This window comes from Tinamus guttatus, unplaced genomic scaffold, assembly GCF_059628265.1.
Source record: "Tinamus guttatus ecotype Peru unplaced genomic scaffold, ASM5962826v1 Tinamus_guttatus_pri_ptg000169l, whole genome shotgun sequence".
NCBI classification, from domain to species: Eukaryota; Metazoa; Chordata; class Aves; order Tinamiformes; family Tinamidae; genus Tinamus; species Tinamus guttatus.
In genome coordinates, this window is record NW_028288703.1 from 247,116 (window position 1) to 266,970 (window position 19,855).

Consider the following 19,855-nt stretch of genomic DNA (forward strand, 5'->3'; position numbering starts at 1 on the left):
CGTGGTGCCGCGAGGAGCGCGACGGACAAGCGCGGAGGCTGCGCCGGGGCCTCGCGCACCGCGTGAGCCGGCCTCGCGCCGCGGGGCCACCTTATCCTGCCGCAGCAGCCGCCGCCGCCGCCACCGGGGTGGCCTTAGAGGAGATCAGTAGCTGTAATTCTCTATCGATTCTAGCTGAGTGAAGTCAGTGTGGCAGCGGCCCAGTTTTTCCCTTGTTGTGATCGTGCCAGCTCTGATACTCGCTTGACCTTGCAGCGCGTCTGCTTGGGAAACCAAGGCAGTGCAAAATTCCCTTGGCAGGAGGAGATGAATAGCTGCTAAACAGCTTTACATCTATGTGGTCCATTTAGTTAAGAGTACTTCTATGTATGTAATCCTTCCTACCTGCAGGAATGGGTAGAAAATGTGATTTTTGGGGTATTTTGGAATGGTGACAAGAATCTAATTTGCTTCTTGGAGAATCACTGTTGCTCTTTCAGATTAGTAGCAAACGTGTTTTGAGTGCTGCATGGTTCGTGAGATCCCTGTCTGCCCTGGAGCAGCGCAGCAGGGCTGAGGAGCTTCCCAGCTCCGAGCGTTAGCCCTTGCTGACAGCAGCCATAGACCTCGGGGCAGCTGGCAAAGCCGGGGAGCAGATCCTCAAGTCTGGAGCTGCTGCTGGTGTCTTCTGCCCTGGCTCCGGATGGCTTATGAGGGCTGAAAGAGGGAGGGAACGTAGAGGAGGGGAGAGCGCTGCAAAGCTTAGCGAATGTCGCAAGAATTTTAACTGAGGGTTTAGTGTATGAGCTAGGCCAATACTGCATTAGAAAATGTGTAACAGCAGATTTTTTGCTGACAAACCCTCCTTTTGAGAGGTGTAGCTCATAGTCTCATAACAAAGCTTACATCAGGTTCCCAAATACATATATATGTATATAAGGACAAAACCTATTTTGCTGGTGTACATTATTTTAAATAGAGTCGTGCCTTTGCTGCTACTAAGGATGGCACAACAAGTAGGTTATTAATGGCCTTGCTAAGCTGACAAAAGGGTCTGGAAAGGGAAATTTGGATGCAGAATTTGGATTTCTCTGGCAAAGGCTGAGCAGCTCCTATGACTGAACTTTCCAGTCTGTGCACCATATAGGCACTCTCTTCTGCAGCTCTTCATGCCATGAAACTTCTTCTTTTTCTTGCTGCCCTGTGTGAAAGGGAGCATTTGCAGGTGTTGTAAGTAGCCCCTTGCCATAAAGCTGCTGCTTGCTGTAAGCTGTAAACACGGTGCTTCACTCCGCGTTCATCTGGTTGTATCGCGTTTCTGGCACCCCGAGCCTGTGGAATGAGACCTTGTTCTGGAAGTCGGCTTGCTGATTTGTCCCACTAATCCAGTGACAGAAGCTTGTTTAGTGCTGGAGCGCGTGACTTCGTAGCTGAGTCTGTGACAGCGTTGCTGTCAGTGCGTCTGTCTGCTGGGCCCTTGCTACTCGTCTCTGGTGGAAAAAAAAAGTGCAGATTAACTTTGACTAAAATGAGGCAAATGCTTCTCATTTCTTCTGTCCTTTTCACCCACAAGACCTATCCACATCCCTTGCCATCCACAGCAAGGAACAGTTTTGGGACTCACAGTGTATTTTCAGGCATTGTACTGTATTTCATTTCAGACTGTTCATTTTGGGAACCTTTATACGTGTTTTTTTTCCCCTGTCTTGTTACTAACAAGATATAGATGTGCAAGTGTGGGTTGACTTTGGGTTTCTTCTCTGGAGGATGCCTGAGCATTATTCTGATTACATAGAATTATTCTAATTACTTTCCTGTTTTGAAATAATCTCACACACATCCTAATGCTGCTGTAATAGGCCCACTTTTGTAGGTAAAGCCATTTAAAACTTACAAAGAATTTGTTCTTTTTGTGTGTGCATGTGTAGGTACTCCAGAGTTTATGGCCCCGGAGATGTATGAGGAACACTATGATGAATCCGTGGACGTGTATGCTTTTGGGATGTGCATGTTGGAAATGGCTACCTCAGAATACCCTTATTCAGAATGCCAGAATGCTGCTCAAATTTACCGGAAAGTAACCTGTGTAAGTAAACTCACGTAATTTTCAGTTGCATCTTTAATTTGGGTTTTTGTCATCCAAAGGTCTAAAAAAATATATATATATATATGTATATGTATATATACATATATATTTTGCTGTCACGTTAAGAGTGCCATGTGTGTGCTAGAAAACTCTAGGGTAGGGCAGAAACAGTGATGTCTTTGCTCTGGATTGTGAAAAACCTTTGCAGGTTGGTTTGGGAAGTTTACGATTCTGCAGTCAGATTTCATTTGACTGTACCGCAGCTGCATAAAGTATTTTTGGTAATCTTCCTGCAGATTTTTAGCTCCATCAGCAAAAAGTAGGTAACGGTGGGGGAAAATAATCAGGGAAGATTTCTATCCTTGTCTTGCCTTCTGAATGTGGACTATTCAGAATTAACCAGGTAGCCCACAAGGTCAGATGACTAACTTTTATTTTGCAGCCTACTCTTTTACATGGTGCTTGTTTCAGATTTCCAGTACTGTGCTTTGCAGTATGTATGTGTGGCAAGTTATCTGAAGATAAAGAAAAGATACTAGTGTTTAATTTGGAGTGAGACAGAAGAGCTTTTTGTCTTTATTTAGACAGAAACCATGGAAATGTATTTTGCTGCGTTTTTAGAAGGGAGGTTAGGCTGGAGAAAAAGGCAATCTAAAATAATCTCTACACCAAGTAAAATACTCCCTACCCCACCCAAAGCACCAAAACACCCTCTCTTCCCCATATGATAAATGTATTCGTCTATGAGCTGTTCTGGAGACTCCTGGAAAAAAACCCTCCCGAGTCTGTAAGATGCTATCAGACTGCAAATCAGTGGAAGAACTGCTGACTGCAGAGAAAAGCAGCTTGCCAAGTGCTTTGGCAGCTGTGGCCATGTTCTACTCTATGTGGTTAAGTGAAACGAAGACTACAGTATTTTTTTTTCCAGAGAGATGCCTCCATCAGATAGAGGTTTATAGGTGTTTTAATTTTTCTAGGTGCATTTTATATTGTCCAATTTCTTTTTTCCATTACTGAATACAGGATGCAAGGAAGTTGGTGCTCTTGTTGTAGCTCCCAGTGCTAGCCAGGTGTGGAGATGGAGGCCCGATGGGGAGGGATGATGCAAGCGATTCTGAAACCTCTTTTCAAAGCTAAATTCTAAATCATGAGAAATGGGAGGATTTCCCACTGGCAATAAGCGATATGGAAAGACTCACTCAGCATAGGAGAACACATCTGAACAGGGATGCAGCTTGATCTCACTTTTTGCAAGCTGCTATTTGTAGCTTGGCAAAGCTGAATCTCCCCTCTCTAGACTGTAATCCTGGTTTTAGGTAGCTTAACCCTTCTTACAGTGCTGCTTCCAACCTGCAGCTGTCCAGAAATAAGAAAAAGGCAGAGGAAGCTCCTCAGCAGCCCAGCTGCCTTTGTTACTAGATGATGCTCGAGTAGCTGGAGCAGCTCGACATGGTCCTGGGAGGAAGGACGTGTGTGCTGAAATGGGTCACCAAGCCTTCTGACTGCTGGTTCTGCCCTGCACCACGGCCTTACTGCAAACTCCTGCTGCAGCTTTTCAAAGAAGACAAGTGCACAGGGTAGCTCAGCGAAGCTACTTGCCCAGATCCTTTGAGGGGAACTTCTTGAGGTTGATGTTGTGGTTTCTTGGTGGTTTTGCACTGCTGCTTGGCTTGTGCCCTCCCTGCAAGGAGAAGTTTCCTCCCTTTGGCACGCTGGCTCATTGACTTCTTTCAGGTGCATAGTACTTAGTACCTATTCTAAATAGCGTCTTTGTCGCTAGCTTTGGAGAGATCTCTCTACACTCTAAAGCTTCAGACTAGGTGACTGTTCTGGTGCCAGGGGCTGGGCACACATGCAATGAATATGATCCTGGGTACCGCTTTGGCCTGCTAATTTAGGTACTTGGTTATGAACAGGGTTGATAGGTTTTAGCTGATGCGTTGGGTACAAGTTTGTGTGAGTCATAAGCCTATTTTGTTTGGGGAGCTGCCATCATGGTTAGCTAACGTTAAGGCGACCTGTGAGACTGTGTGAATATATTTAGAGTCATAAATGCTGTCTTACATGTTGCAGTGCTCCGCATCCTTGCAACAGTTGAGAGCGTGCGCAGCCCTTAGCCATATGGAGCGCTCGTAATTGAGACTTCGTGACACTCCTATGCCTCATTTGTCAAAACGGTATCTAAGATGGCAAAAAGTAACGATTAATCAGAGAATCCCTAATTAGATTTTACATTTCAATTAGTAGTTGTTTTTAAGCACTGAAAGTCTGAGCCAAGTTGTATTCTGTGGCAGTAACCTTTAGAAAGCCAAGGGTTATATGGTAATTTATTACAACTTTTAAAAAGTGATCTTAAACTAACAACTTGAGAGAATTTGGAAGCAATGATTCTCGTGAAAGTGAAGACCACTAAAAGGTGACTTTATTGCGGGGTGTCTTTGGAAGAGAGGTCCCTACCGCTCTGGTATGTGTGTGCATGGAGGGTGCATGAACCGCTCACTCCTACAACCTTGTTGCAGCGGCAGGAAACGGTTCCAGGCTTCCTGAGATGGCAAAATTGGCATTCCTGTCATTACAAGGAAAGGGTTAAGCAGCTCTGTGTGCAGAGGGAGAATCCCAGTGGCCGTCAGGAGCTGCCAGAGCCGGAGGAGGAGCAGGGGGTGGCCCTCGCTGGCCAGGGTGCCCGCGGAGCTGGCAGCCTGGAGAAGGTCCTTGCTCCCCGGGCGAATCTCCCTGGGCTTCCCTGGAGAAGCCGTGTCCGCCGACGAGCTGGCGACGGCCGGGGACGCCGCTGGGCTCCGCGTGAGTATGCGGGGCTTGATGCACTGGGCTGAAATTCAGCACAGAAATAAAGCCCAGGCGTAAGCTAGGAGGCTGAATGGTACCAAGTTTTATTCCCAGAGATAGGTGAGGTTTGGGGGCCTCACTAAAGCAAAAACCACAGATCAATGGGATCAGTGGTGCTGTACTGTGTATCAGCTTCTTGGTGAGAAAGAAATGTACTTAATTTTTCATGGAACTTTTTTGGAGAAAAAAACATTGCACTAGGAATGTGGTACTATTTATTGCTAGTATTTTAAAATGAGGGTGAATGCCACTTAAAAGTCTTAGCCCTGTGTCTAGTTGCCCTATGCTTTTATTTTTTAAATATAAAATACCTTTATATTTAAATAATATAAATAATAAATATTACACTTATAGAAAATACTTTATATTTTTTAAATATAAAATACAATCCTGCCCTTGGCCCATTACCATGGCAGCAACCACCGGAGCTGCTAGCAGCACCTGAGAGGTTGGCATTGCTTGCTCCTGCTTGAATCCAGAAAGTAGCTGCTTGCTTGTGAAGGTCAGTAGCTGCCTTAATCTTCAGGCTGACTCTAACCCAACTTTGGGTTTCCCTGGGGCGCTCATCCCATGCAGTCACAGCAGATTATTTAATGCTGCCAGTGTGATATTTTTCAAACCTTTTTACCCCTTGTCCTGACACCCTGCCAAGCTCATCTGCTAATAAGACATAAGATGCATCTGAAGTCTTGTCTTTTAAAGTCCCATGCACTGGTGACAGATACCGCTATGTGGAATGGATGCATTACTTATCTGAAACATCATTACTTTATTTTAAAATGTTTTGCATTATGTATGTCTATAGTTTATTAAACTTATAGTTTATTACACTTGCATTGTGACCTTTTATTCTGTCAGAGCATGTTCTCATGGCAGACTGTCATTGCTGCCTTAATCTCCCAGTGTTGCCTTTATGCACATGTAACTCTCTGCACATAATAGTCCGAGCTAATAAGGCAATCATCGTTGCTTCCTGAGCTGTTTCCCAAATGCTCCAACAGGCTCATTTCTCTGGCAGATTAGACATGCTTGTTAGGACTTGCACGCTTTCTCTCTGCCCTTTCAGCCCTAGCATCTGAACGGAGCTTTCTGGAGACTTTCATTTATCGCCCTCTTCTTGGCCCCTCCTAATGACTTTGTGCTTTTTGTCATACTCTACAGAGCAGTTGAAGGAACTGAAACGTGGATGTGATTGAGTCTGTAATGAGAAAGAAAGTGATGCTTTTAAGTTCTTTGCTGGGGCCTATTGCATGTGCTGCAATTTAAATGAAGGGTGAAAGATGATAAAACCAGTAGGCTCTTGGATTTTAGTCAGGCATGATTAAAATATACAATAGAAAAATAGAAAATATTTTTTTCAAGCAACAGGTCAAAACCACATTTATTGAAGTTAGCTTTAAAGTGATTTCCTGATCAGCATATTTACAGTGATCTTCATTCCGACGCTATAATCTCATTTTTCATGCGTTACTTGGTGGTTTTTCTTAGTCAGATCTTTTTTTTGTGTTTAATCATTCTGCCAAATAATTTTGATGTAGACAATAGGCGTATTTAGTGATGAAACATCAGAGTCTGTGACCTTCCCATGCAGCTCCAGTCCAATGTTTTCTTACTGAGGTGCTGGAGAATTCATAGCAGACCAACTCTATACACTGTGGATTCAGTGAATGCACAAACCTCAGTGGGTTTAGCAAAATAAATGTATAGTTTTAAAACAACTATCGCATTTATTGTGTTCCATTTTGTATATTAGTTTTGTGAATGTGCTGAATCGATTCTCTATGGTAAAAAGAGTATTTTACCGCAGATAAAATACCTAGTAAAATAGATATTTTGGTCTAGATAACATAGAAATTTCTTTATACAAATTGAATAAAGTCCATCGCTGTGGCATTGTAGCAGTAGGCATAACACTGATTTTCCATGTATTTCAGATACTTCTGCAGATCTGCAGATAATCTGCATAGATTGGCACCATTTTGCAGAGAAAGTGATGAAATTGTAATTGCATATCATGGTCTTGCTGCTAAATGCTATAGAATAAAGTACTGGCAGAATGGAGAACTTTACCTTGACTCTGTTGACTTCAGAAACTTTTTAGTGTGGTGGAATTTCAGTCTTGGAAACTGAAACTGGTTTCAGCTCCTTTGGAAGAAGAGTCCAGCCGCCCTTTGTAGGCACTACCCGTTTGGAGGAGGGTCCACGTGGAAGGAGCCGGTGGTTCCACGCAGGCCTCGTGTGTTAGAGTTTGCAGCGTGCTCTGCCTGCATTAAAATCACAAGCAGCTCATGTTAGAGCTCTGAAAACAAACTTTATGCGTTTGTGGAGGTGAAGCTTTGATGTCCTATAGGTGCCTCACTGTAGACTCAGCTATCTTGTGCTGGACTGGACTCACCTTTCAAATCTAAGCACTTTGAAAAGAAGCTGTGGAGACTATTTGGTTGCTTCTCATTTTATTCACGAATAGTTCTGGTGCGGGGGATTCCAAGTAAATAATGCTTATTGGGGGAGAAAGATTTTTGAAGATTGTTTGCTGTTTTCTCTCTTGTTTTGCTGCCAGGCTTAGGGTCTAGCATTTAAAGAATAGGTGTGAGAATACCCATGTGCAGCCTGTGGGGCTCCCTACGCTCCTTCGTGGGTTGTTGTGCTCGGTTCCATTGGAGCTGCCTGTGCAGTGAGCTGCTGTGCATGAAAAGGATGCTGCAGCCCATGCACTCCAGCGTTTCCTTGGGAATGCTCAGAAAGACAGATGGCTTTTGTGTGAATGAATGAGATGGAGCCTTTGATTTCGGCTAGAAACCTGTGTTTTGGAGAAGTCCCTGCCGTTGACAGGAGTCAGGCTTGGAAGCACCGCGCACTGCGCGCTGGGAGGGGATGCGGCAGGACAACGAGCAGCCTTGGAGATGCTAAAGAGAACGAAGGAGCCAAAGCACGTTGTAGCATCTGCACCCTGAGGGAAATGCTTTGGAAAAGAGCTCCGTCTAGTACTGTGCTGTGCATGTTCTGTCCTTGTTTATTCCAGTCATGTATTCATCATTTAGGTGCTTGGATTGCCCTTATTACAATAGATGTTTTGAGGAGAATCAGTGCTCCTTCAAAGGATGTGGAAACGGCCATGGCATTCGTAGGAGTCACTATTATGGCCGCAATATATAAGGTTAAAAATCAGGGTCAGCCATCAGGGACGTGTCAAATGAAACCTTTCAAAGCAAGGTTTCAGCCTTTCAAAGCTGCTTTCTAGATGCTCAGCGTGTCCTGACCTGCTCCATTCCAATTGCGCAAGCCATCTAAATGATGAATCCATGTGAATTCTGGAAAAGAAAATTAAATCGAGAGATACTGTGATATATTGTACATATACTATTTGTGCCTCTCATATATTTAGCTTGTGTCAAAATACCCATGAAACAACTGGCATATATAAAAACCATCTGGCACTTTGGGTGCTACGTATGCAAACAATACATTCACCTTAGGAAATATTGTCTGGTAGTAGAGAGCTCTTTGATAAATATGGTGAGAGTAGCCTTTACTGCTGTGTTAAATGTATTCTTTTTTTTGCAGTTGTTATTGAAACTTACGCACATTTTTGTGATACTTTTCTGTAAACATTGAGCTAGAGCAGCTTTTGGTCTTTATTACTCATTCTTCCTAATAGGTGTCATTAAGTTGGAAATCCATGGTTTCCCATAGGAAACTAGAGTGCCTGCAGAATGTACAGAGATCTGTCTTACTGCTTTACATTGTGAATTAACAAAGATTTCTTTAGACTGCTGGGAACAAGATAGACCGTGTAGCTAAACCTGCAGGAGGCTATCTGAAGACCCAAATATTTGGTGTAAGTTACCACTTTCGATGCCCAAGCCAGGCACTGAGGCAGCGTGCGCAGTTCTGGTGAGCAGAGCTTTGTTTTCACAATGAGCAGTCTCGTTTCCCCCATGGTCCTCTGGTGGGATTTGGTGGCCCTTTTGAAGGGAGGCAGCAGCTGCAGGCAGTTGGCTTGCAGGCAGGATGCAGCTCCCGTCACGGCAGCGGGGACAGAGCAGCTTTTGGGCAGCCAGTTGGTTTGGAGTATGAGGGAAGAGAAACTGCTCAAGGTTGATGGGTTTTTTTAGCCATTTCATATTGACTTCTAAAGGTAAGTTATCAGAGCTCATTTAAGAGTCTTAAAAAGATTTGTGTGGGGTTTTTTTGTTTGTTTTTAATTAGTATGAGTGTTGATAGACCAGATAATAGCTATCACTTTAACACATTTTTCTAATATATATTAAAAAAAACCCCTTATCTCATAATCAAGATTTAGGTTTGCTTAATCAAGTCTTCAGCCACAGTCAGCTCGTTGCATGTACCTATGGATTCTGTTTGGTTCCCTGTACAATATTTTTCTTTGATCTTGCCAACTTTCTGCCTAGACAGAATCAAGAAACTGACTCTCTGTGTGACTGTTCTGGGATTTTTTTCCCCTCCCTCCCCCCAAATTTATTAATTCACATATTTTACTCTTTTGAGTTTGAAGGCAAAAGTGAAGTGGTTAGTCTGAGATGAAGCAAGGAAGGAGTCAAGTGTAAAGTCTAAATGTAATGCCAAAGTGGCAACAGAATTTTAATAAAAAAAAACTAGAAGTTCTATGTTTTTTGAGGGGGCAGTGCTGGGGAACATAGGAAAGCAAAATAGCTGTGGAGAACAGTAGTGTAGAATATTGCATTGGTCTGGTCTTCCAAAGTATTTTTGACTCTTTCCTGAAGCTGGCTGTTTGAGGAATACATGTGGATTTTCTTTATTCATTTAACATTTTGAGAATTAGTGCAAGAAACATAAAAAGCAATGCTTTCCAAAAAATTTATCATTTTGAGAATGTAAGTGTGTCTACTTCTTAAATACCGCCATCAGAGTCCGCAGGGTATGAAGGTAAGGCTTGACACTGGCACCGAAGAGGAGGCAGGTTTGCGTGGTGTATTGCTGAGTTGAATCTACCAACTAATGCACTTATTTCAAAGTATAAAGATACTTAGAAATGTAATCACCTTAAACCCTCAATTCAGCTTTAAGTTGACTATCAACTTCAAAGTATTGTTTGTTCCAAGGGTTTAATTTTCTGTAAAATGTAGTAGAATAATCTTTAAGAAACATAATATGATTTGCTTTCAAACTAAGTTATTTTTCTCTACTCTTCTAGGGTATAAAGCCAGCAAGCTTTGAGAAAGTTACTGATCCTGAAATTAAGGAGATAATTGGAGAATGCATTTGCAAAAATAAAGAAGAAAGGTTTGTTTCAAGCAATCTTGTTTTCTGTGAAATAATCTTTATACAGAAATTTTGAAACTGTGAGTTTCCATTCTTGCATCTGGATCTTCTCTGTTTGGGAGAAAATAAACTTTACCTGCAGAATAGGTGAAATGTATTAACTTCATCCATCATCTAAAAGTATGAATGTAAATGATTGCTTACTTTCTTGATGTAAAATATCAAGACAGTAGAACAAACACAATTGTCTGTGTCTCGACTGCAAAGAGTAAGGTCGGAAGGCATCAGTGTGGGTCTGAGAGCGCACTGCAGGGTACCAGTCTGTAACATCTCACTCGAGAGGTCCTGCTTTTAGAGCACAGCTTGTGGTGCAACTGGCCATTGGTGAGATGTTCATCTCACGTAGATGTTTCACAGGGCAGGGGATTCACTGCATGCCTTCATGGCATATTGCATTGATAATTAGCATATATATTTTGAGAGAAATTATGCCTTGTTTCTATTGTTGGCTTTAAAACTTAATATTCTTACGCAACTTTCACAAATAATCTTCTTGGGGTCCTCAACAGGCTACCTTGAAGGGAATCATATTTTTAGTACTCCTTAAGATCAGATACTTGAGATAAGTTGAACAAAGCATTAATCTTTGTTTCTGTACGTGCTAATGATGTAGGAATATTGCTGAAGTTTTGTAGATGAACACCAGATGTGCTGCATTTATTTTTTTTTTCTTTATGACAATTTCTTGTTACAAACTTATTTGAAAATGCTTGAGCCTTGTGGTGTTTAAATATTCTGCATATCTATTGCAGATATGAAATTAAAGATTTATTAAGCCATGCCTTTTTTGCTGAAGATACTGGGGTAAGAGTGGAACTTGCAGAAGAAGACCATGGTAGGAAATCCTCTATTGCCTTAAGACTCTGGGTAGAAGATCCTAAGAAACTGAAAGGAAAACCCAAAGATAATGGAGCCATTGAGTTTACTTTTGATCTGGAGAAGGAAACTCCTGATGATGTTGCACAAGAAATGGTAAAATACCTTCTCCTGGCAAAAAAACCCCAACCACACATATGTATGTATATATAAATTAGTACCTAGATCTCAAAGGACAGCAGGAGCAGGCTGGTGAAGTACTTTTCCATTTGAAAGATTCCACATATCTAGTTAAAGCAGGTTGTATTGGTGTTTGCATGGGTGTGAGAAGAAAGCAGTAAATAGATGAACTAATAATTGAAAAAGTTGTTTCTCAAAAGTTGAAAAGTAATTGCAGAAATGCCCCTATGATTGTATCCTGCATCTCAAAAGGTCCTATTTATTGGTCTTGTATTCACCACCCCTGTTCTGCTTTGGAAATGGATGTTTTGATCAAGCTACTTTTTTTTTTTTTTTAATGGGAGAAATTCAGGCTTCTCTGTCTTTTAGTTACTGATTTGCTGTAGAGCCAGTATTTTTTTCGGCAGTGTATTGTTGCAGAACCTCCTGTTATACTTTACATTTATAGTTCAGTGTTTATGACTGTGTTTGCATTCCTGATGTTCTGCAGTTTTTCTTGGCCTGTTCTTATGATATTTTGTTTTTAATGGGAAATAATTCTCATATACACAAAAGGACTGCACCCAAAGTACTATCATACCTTCATCTTACCGTATTATTTTGAAACTTGTGTTTTCCCATTACATTAACAGTTATCTAAGTGACTGATATGAAATCCTTTCAAATCTGAAGCCTTTAAGGGTAGAGAAGGGAACATTTATGCCTAAATGACATTTTCTAGACATTATGAATTCTGAAGCCAAAACCACATGCTTTATAAATGTGTCACATTAGAAGCTGCAGGAGGGAATGGTGCAGGACATTTTTTGAGCAGAGGGACCTATTTCTCACTATTGATAGGTTTTTGCTAATGAGGCATTCAAGCTTGCTCAAACGGTGCATGTTATCAGAAAGAAAAGGACTGAAATGTTCTGGTGGGGTAGCAACCTGAAGGCGTTTCACAACCAGTGGTGCTGTGAGCTAGCATGTCCTCATTAAACATTTACCGTTCTCTAAATAGAGATGTGGGAATGAGAATGTTTAAAAACTTGCTAAGATGACAGGTTTGCAGGATCCCTGCTCTGCGGAGAAGCGGCTCCTCGCGCGTTAGTCACTGCCAGACAAAATTCCGTCCTGTGTCTCGCCAGGTGCTAAATGAGTTCATATTTTCCTTCCTGTTTTACTTGTGATGTCAAGCAGCTCAATTTGGGATGCTGTGGGTACTGTAAAGGGTAAGGCAGTAGAGTCTGGCTAAGGGTAGTGTGATTCGCTCCTGCCGTATTGCACAAAGATAGTCATCAAAAGTCATTACCTTGTTAGTCTTTGTGAAGAAAAAAAGGAGGCCTCCCTCCCTTTAATTTAACTTATTCTCTTCCCATTGCATATTGACTGGTCCATATATTGAGCAATTTATATATTCAGGTCTTAGAAATTACTATTGTTATTTGTTACTGTCACTTGTTTAGTGACGGATTTTTTTTTCCCCTAAAAAAATCCATCAAGCCCTGTCTTGAATTCCTATCCTTGTAAGGAGCAAACATATAATTCATGTTGTATCGAACTGATGTTTTATCTGTTAGGCAGAGGTTTGAGTGCGGTGTGATTCAGCTGATACGTGTGTATGCACACATGCATGCATATCCCTGCACTCGTGATCTTGCTAAGTTTGTGCCTCCTCTGTAGATTGACTCTGGATTTTTTCATGAAAATGATCTCAAGATAGTTGCCAAGTCAATACGTGACAGAGTAGCATTAATACTATGGAGAAGAGAGAGAATTTGGCCTAGGATACAGTCAGAGGAACGTCGAGATTCCGAATGTTTGGAGAAATCCAAGGCGCCGCAGACACAGCAGGTTCAGGTCACGTACCTCTCCCACACCGGTCACCACATCCTGTCGGAGTCGGAGGAGCCCGAGGCGGATCAGCACCCTTTCCAGCAAAACCTGCCCACCAGCGTCACGTCTGTTGCATGTGAGTGTCGAGTTTGCTTAGTGCGCGGTGGTGAATGCTTGAAATCAAACATTGTCTGGGCTCAGCAGGGAGAGACTGTTCGTGTTTGTGCATCGTAACTCAATGTCTCTGAAAGACATGGCATAATTTGTGGAGAAGTAGTGTGAAGAAAACATTATATATATATTTTTATATGTACGTATATATGGAAAGATCCTTCTTTCAAAATAGTAATAATACTGAAGTAAAAAATGAGTAAATACAGAAATCCAACATATATAATAGTATATTTAGAAATAGAATAGCATGAAGACCTATTTCTGACCACAAAAATAAATGCTTAAAAAGGCACTAGTTGCATCTCACTCCTATATGCCAGGCAGTGGAATCACCACTAAGCTTCTTCGTAAGACATAATTTCAGCACTTGCAGAACCAGCACCAAACTGATCACTGCAGCAGATTTTTGTTGTCATTCACCCTTTGAAAAGGTGTTGGCAATGTGAAGATGTGTAGCCAAGGCAGCCCTTGCTTAAACCAAGGTGCTGGAGTTTCTTGCATTTTTGAGAGTTACCCTTACCAGCTTGTTTCTGTGTAGTTATGCAAAGATCAAAGGCGGAAGAGAGCAATCTCTGAATGTTGCATAATGTACCTCAAGATTTCTCTGTTTCCTGGAAATAACAGTTGTGTTTTGGCCACATGTGTTGGGAACATCAGACCTTGTGGGTCTTTACTTGTATTTGGGGGTCCCCAAGGGCCGGTGCTGGTGCTGTGCCCCTTCCTCTTGGTTTTAGTTCCAAGAATCAGGGCCTTCAAAAAAAGGGAGAGCAGGAAGTAGTAGTGCTTTTTATTTTTCTAAAATAACTGCACTCCATCTCTATTTCCTCAATCAACCTTTGTTAGCAAGTCAAGCTCCACTATGTTAATGAAATTTTAATCCATACCTGGGTTGATGTGTGGTAAAATTTGAACATCTTCAAGGAAATGCTGCCAGATATTTCTTATTTTGGAAGATTCAAAATTTACTGAGAGCTCTTCTCTAGATTTTTTTTTTCTAACACAAGTTTCTTCTAAAGTATGATGTTTCCATTTTCTCCTCTGGACTTTCATTTAAGCATATTTAAATTAAGTAGGCAATTGCCTTTAGCAAAGGGACAGTTAAAGACTGAAAGCAGGTATTGTCTAAATTGCCATGCAGAGTGCCACTTTGAATGCTAAAATTCAAGCATGCCTCTGCAAGAAAGCAGACCTTTGGAAAATGTAATAAATGGCTATATTTGCATAACTTTCAGAATATTATAGCATTTACAAAGCTTTTTTTTCTGCAGCTAAATTGATCTCATTTTTTTTAGAACATCTACTTAATTCATACCATCTAATTCCTTTGAGAAACCCTGTGATTATGATTTTTTGCTTCCAGCGATACAGTGAGACGGCGTTTGCTTCCCATGATTCTGTTGCTAATGAGTTGGCAGAATTTTATATTCTCCTAAATATACAACCCCCAGTTTCCTTCCTACTCCTCAGCTTGTAAGAAATCCTTGCCATTGTTTGGCAATTCACTGTCATGTCTTTCAACATTTGCTTATAGCTGTTGAGCCTAAGAACTCTATAAATCGCTTCTCTACCAATGCATATAATATGCTGAGGTCACATGAAGAAATATAAACTAATAGTTTATAACCTGTGTAATGCTTGAGGTTCTATGAAAATCTAAGGTTGACTCACAGCTGCTGCTGTAGTGCTATTAACTCATGCTCTTTCTTGCTTTGAGATTTTGAGTAGTTGTTCATAATAAAATGAAAGCGTATATGCCACAGAAATATGTACCTTCTTAAAGGCCATGTTGGCTCTTTATGTAAATGAATCGAATAAATACAGAAGTGAGTTTGATTTTGCAAAGCATAATTGGGAGATGAGTTTATGAATACTCTGAAAGTTCATTTCTGCTATTACAAAAATATTTGTTATTTTAAACCCAAATGCATAAAGCCTTATTTGGGAGATGACAAAAATAGAGAAGATAGAAAGTCAGAAGAAGAAATATAGTTTAAATACATCTCTATTTTGAGCCATTTTTTTTGTAACTAACTGCATTGCAATTGCCTTTGGGTCCTGAATTTTAATTCTCTCCTACAAGCTCAAAAAACTCTCCAAAAGCAATGGCTAATGCACAAGAACTGTGTGCCTATAATTCACAGGCTTTAAAAGCCTTGAAAAGCCTTTCTAAAACCTATAATATTCAATGAGACAATATTTACTTCCATTCAACAAGAAGTGGCATGCTTGCCCAGCGCCCGTAGCTGTGCGGTTGTGTGGATGAGCTGGCCAGGCGCTCGGCGTGAGAACTGCTGACAGAGCTCTCGGCTGCTCTCCCAAGGCTCTAACGCCCTGCGCTGAGGTAGCAGCTTATGTAAGGCAGTTTTATTTCATTCTTTTATCTCCTTGAGCACAGGTAACTTCAAACTTCCAGCTTACAAATAACAAAATAAGGGTTTATTTTAGCTGTAGTTTCTATAGGACCTGTTTTGGCACAGCTGTTTAGTCGCTTGCAGTGGGTCCTGTCTCAAGCCTGCAGCTTTCCAATGCAGGACTTGCGTTTGCAGATGTGTTTAGGGCTCTCTTAGCTTGTATGGCTCATCAATGAACTTAAATCCATCAAGAAATCCATAATGCGTTTCTGTTTCTTCCCTGTATGTTTCTGCCTAGCCCAGTTAAACTACTTTGTCAATTATTCTTCGGCTAACATAATGCTGTATACTCAAGACGATTGGAATGTGATGAACTAGCAAAGCATATAAGGAATTCTGTAATTTTAAGTAGAAATTTTCAGTGCCACTAGTCAAGTAGATGTTAAAATGAATGCACCAACAGACGAACTAACTCTAGAAGATGCCTTGCTCTACTCTGGTCATTACAAGTGGGATTTCCTATCCTTTCATCCTGCAGAATCGGTAACATCTCTGCAATTCTCAATGTCAACCTTATGTCCTTTAAAATAATTATTAATGTTCTTAAAATATCATTGTGCATATAAACCCTTAGGGACTACTCTTGGGTTTTGGCTTAGAAAGAGCTGTATGTGCCTTTTGTAGAAAACAGCATTTGTGTTGTATAATTTATTTATATAATAGGAATGATGGTAAAATGCCAACTACATAAACCAGTGTTGACCTTGGTGCTAAATCATCGCTTAAACGTTTTGAGTGGGTGACCTGTTAATAAAAAATATTGTTCTTTCAGCTGACAGCACATTCGACAGCGGTCAGGGGTCCACTGTTTATTCAGACTCCCAAAGCAGCCAGCAAAGTGTCATCTACTCCTCTCTGCCCGATGCGATACCTCCTGCTATTCAACGGGTTTACAGTCCGCCCCTGAGCGAGAGCCCGGCCCTGCCCCACAGCCTGCAGCAGCTGGGGCACTACCAGCAGCCCTCAGGGGTAAGTCCCACGCTTTTTGAAACTGTCCTGTGTCCTACGTCGTTCTCGGAGAACTTCTCTGTACACTGTTTTTAGTAGGTGTGGGTTCCAGGGCTTGCTTCATGTTTTCCTGCCTCTGTTTCTACCAGTGACTTTCTTAGTACATGTATTTTTGGTTGATGTAAATATGCATTTAATAGGCCATACCATTTCTAGTTAGGGTTGCCATTCTTAAAAAAATGCTTTACTAGCAGCTACTTTGTTAGATAACTTTATGATTATTTTCAACTCATGCACATATTTGAGAACTACTTGGTTTTTTTGTTTGTTTGGTTTTTTTTTTTCCATTTATTGTCAATATAGCCCACACATTGCTACTCCCTTGTTTGTTCAAGAGCCTCTCTGGGCAGGTATTTCTTTTGGTTTTGATGATAAAGGCCGAACATCCCCTCCCTGCCTCTCTGGCCTTGGTTTGAGGTCAGTCCTGTGCAGGCAGCAGCGCCTCCGTTGCGGGGGCCGCGCGGTCGAGCGCCCGTAGCCCGGCGGGGTGGTCCTGCTTGCTCGTGTCACGCGTCCTTGCCGCCCTGACCAACACCAACTACTGCAGCTGCTGGTGCAGGAACAGGCTCGCGGAGACGGGCACAGGTTGTCGAGTGTTCGCAGTGCAGAGCACGATACGGCGTTGGCGCGTCCCTCACAAGCTGCAGCAGCGCAGGGCTGTTGCAGCCGGCGCAGGGTGCACGTGGCAGTGTCACTGGGCCTCTTGTCACCACAGGGACTCACTAGTGGCTCTGGCTCCGATAGCCTGTCCCTTGCAGGAGGGCCCGGAGTGGAAGGTCTGGTGGTACGGGCTGCAGAAGGGAAAGCAGGCGCATTGTGGCTGGGGGAGCTCTGTGAGTCCCCTCCAAATTAATGTTCCTCAAATAGTGTCATCAGATATGCTTAACTCATTGCTTCACTCTGAAGAAGATCAAAATACGTGGATAATTTTAGTGCCCGTTAAATGCACTCGCTCCGTATAACCAGCTTCCGCAAAGCTTGCTGGCTCGGCCTTTTCCCCAAACGAGCGGGTCCTGCGGCAGGAGTTTAGACCTGCCTTGGTTACAGGAATCCGTGCAGTGCATAATTAACAAAAAGACCAGTTCTTCTCCCATGAGATCTGCAAGAGCTGCAGAGAAGATCCTGCATTTCAAACACTTTGATTGTGGAGAAGCCAACGTGCCTGGGCTGTTTCTGCCCTCATAAAATTCCCCCTGGCAAAACATCACTGACGGAGAACGATTTGGCGACCACAGCTACCCAAAGGGTGGAAACAACCTGCCTAGTAAAAATAACAGAAATGGTGTGGTAGGTTATTTTTTGCCTTTCATCCTATTTGGCCTGAAAGAAGAGAAGAGGGCCAGTGATTGTTTCCTTGTGTGATCCAGGTTTACCCTAGCTATTTTGGAAGTGCTTCACTTTCCCTGCCTTTCCCTCGTACCTTCCAAAATGCCTGCAAAAAAGTTAGCAACTGTATTTTGTGAATGCATTGAAGTGTGGCTCCGTTTACCTGAAGGAGGACAAACACCTCGTCCTTGGCTTCTGTAGCCAGCTTTGTCCACTGGACGCACGTTTGCTGTGTGAGCACTTCTGCTGGGACGCATCCTCCCTGGCCTCCCGTCCACGCGAAGCACCAGCTGAGCTCCAAATACACTCGAAAGGCACCTCTTTAGCTGGGGAATCTTACGGCATTGAGCTGTGGGGTGCTTTGCCTGAGACACTCCTCTTTATTGGGGATTTGGAATGAGGACTTTTCCTTTGTAATTAGAAGATTCATCGCAACTTTCTGATGTGTTTTCTACATTTTTTTTTCTTCTTTCTTTCTGTGAATCAAAGCCTTGAAAACCCCAACAAACACAGCAAATCTGATACAAAATCTTCTGTTGTACAGGAAAAAAAAATATATATCAATGTATATATCTGGCATATCATTTACAGGGTAGCGTAGCAGCGCACAACTGGAGCTTTTTTAATTTAGGCTTATGTAGCTCAGTCTGGTGTGTTGTTTATTTTTAATCCATTTATCTACTTTGAGCTTAAGTTGAAGAGACCCTTTCATCACAAGCCTTATCCTTTAAGTGTTTTTGTTTCCTTATGTTTTCACTTTTGCTCTGTATTTTTTTTTCTATATCCATTTTCATGGACTCCAATTGAAGTAAATTACCTGATTCTTTATGAAGTTATAAAAATCCTCTTCAAGTTAAAAATTGTGTTTTTGCTCAATTATTGGCTTGTTGCTGTTAATATATTCTATAAAAGTATGTGCTTTCTGTGTTTTTTTCTGGTTTGTGGACTTGTGTCCAGCAAGAAATGCACTGCAGTCTGGTAGCTGTATTTGCTATTGAAATGATTGTTCATTCTGCATGTTTTTAGATTATAATTGGCTTTCCCTTCTTTGCAGATAGCTTTTTGTTACGTTTTTTCCTCCCCCTCGAGCTCGATACCGAGCAGGCTAACGCGGAGCGTGTTGTGGAGCGGCGGTCGCGGAGCCGGTCTCTAACGCGCGGTCGCTCCTCTCCCCCACAGCCCGGCCTGCCCGTGGTCCCGGCTCCCGCTCCCGCCGTGTCCCAGCGGGCCCCGCAGTTCCAGGAGCCGGCGATGACGTTCCCGGTGGTGCCGCCGACCACGGTGGCGTCCCTGCCCATGGGGCAGTCCCCGCCGGTGCTCGCCAGCCAGCAGGTGAGGGGCTCGTCCCACGGGAGCACGTTTCCCACGTTCTTTATTTAAAAATAAAGACATTTTATTCACTTATTTTGTTTTTCAAGGGAGCCAATAAATTTTGGTCCAGCCATTGTTGGGTGATACCCTGTAACGTCTTGATGGGTTTTTAGATTTTGCTTCCATTCTGTCTGAACAGTATGGGGCTTAACTTGCCAGTGGAGCAATATTGCTCCATTTTGATTAGTTTTAGTTATTATTCTGCACCTCCATCTCTTAAGTGTTCCCAGAAGGTCATGAAGAGCCTGTTGCCTGATATCGGTTGTCTGTAAATATTCTGCAATGCTGCTCAAGCACCTTTTCCAAAATAGGGTAGGATGTAAATATCCAGCAAATAGGTTTAACTTGTGAAAGAAGAAGCTGGATCTGTCTGGACTGTCTTTGAATAGTAATTTTTGTGCTTTTTGGATTATTGTTCCCCCCTGCAAAATACCTGTTCTTTAAAGGTATTTACAAAATGCTTCTTTTGAACAGGGCTGGCTGTTAAGGCTGCAGTTGCTTCTCTGCAGGAAGCTGAGGGCAGCCTGTAGGAAAAATA

At 42.2% G+C, this 19,855-nt stretch overlaps 1 protein-coding gene across 1 annotated transcript in view; it reads left to right on the forward strand.

Moving 5' to 3' along the window:
- WNK2 (WNK lysine deficient protein kinase 2) overlaps window positions 1-19,855 on the forward strand; it is a 97,586-nt gene that overhangs the window by 36,381 nt on the left and 41,350 nt on the right. The window contains exons 4-9 of the mRNA XM_088522892.1: window positions 1,908-2,065; window positions 10,089-10,177; window positions 10,969-11,188; window positions 12,875-13,163; window positions 16,385-16,581; window positions 19,126-19,278. Of these exons, the coding sequence (XP_088379018.1) occupies window positions 1,908-2,065; window positions 10,089-10,177; window positions 10,969-11,188; window positions 12,875-13,163; window positions 16,385-16,581; window positions 19,126-19,278 (1,106 nt within the window). The remainder of the gene's footprint in view (window positions 1-1,907; window positions 2,066-10,088; window positions 10,178-10,968; window positions 11,189-12,874; window positions 13,164-16,384; window positions 16,582-19,125; window positions 19,279-19,855) is intronic.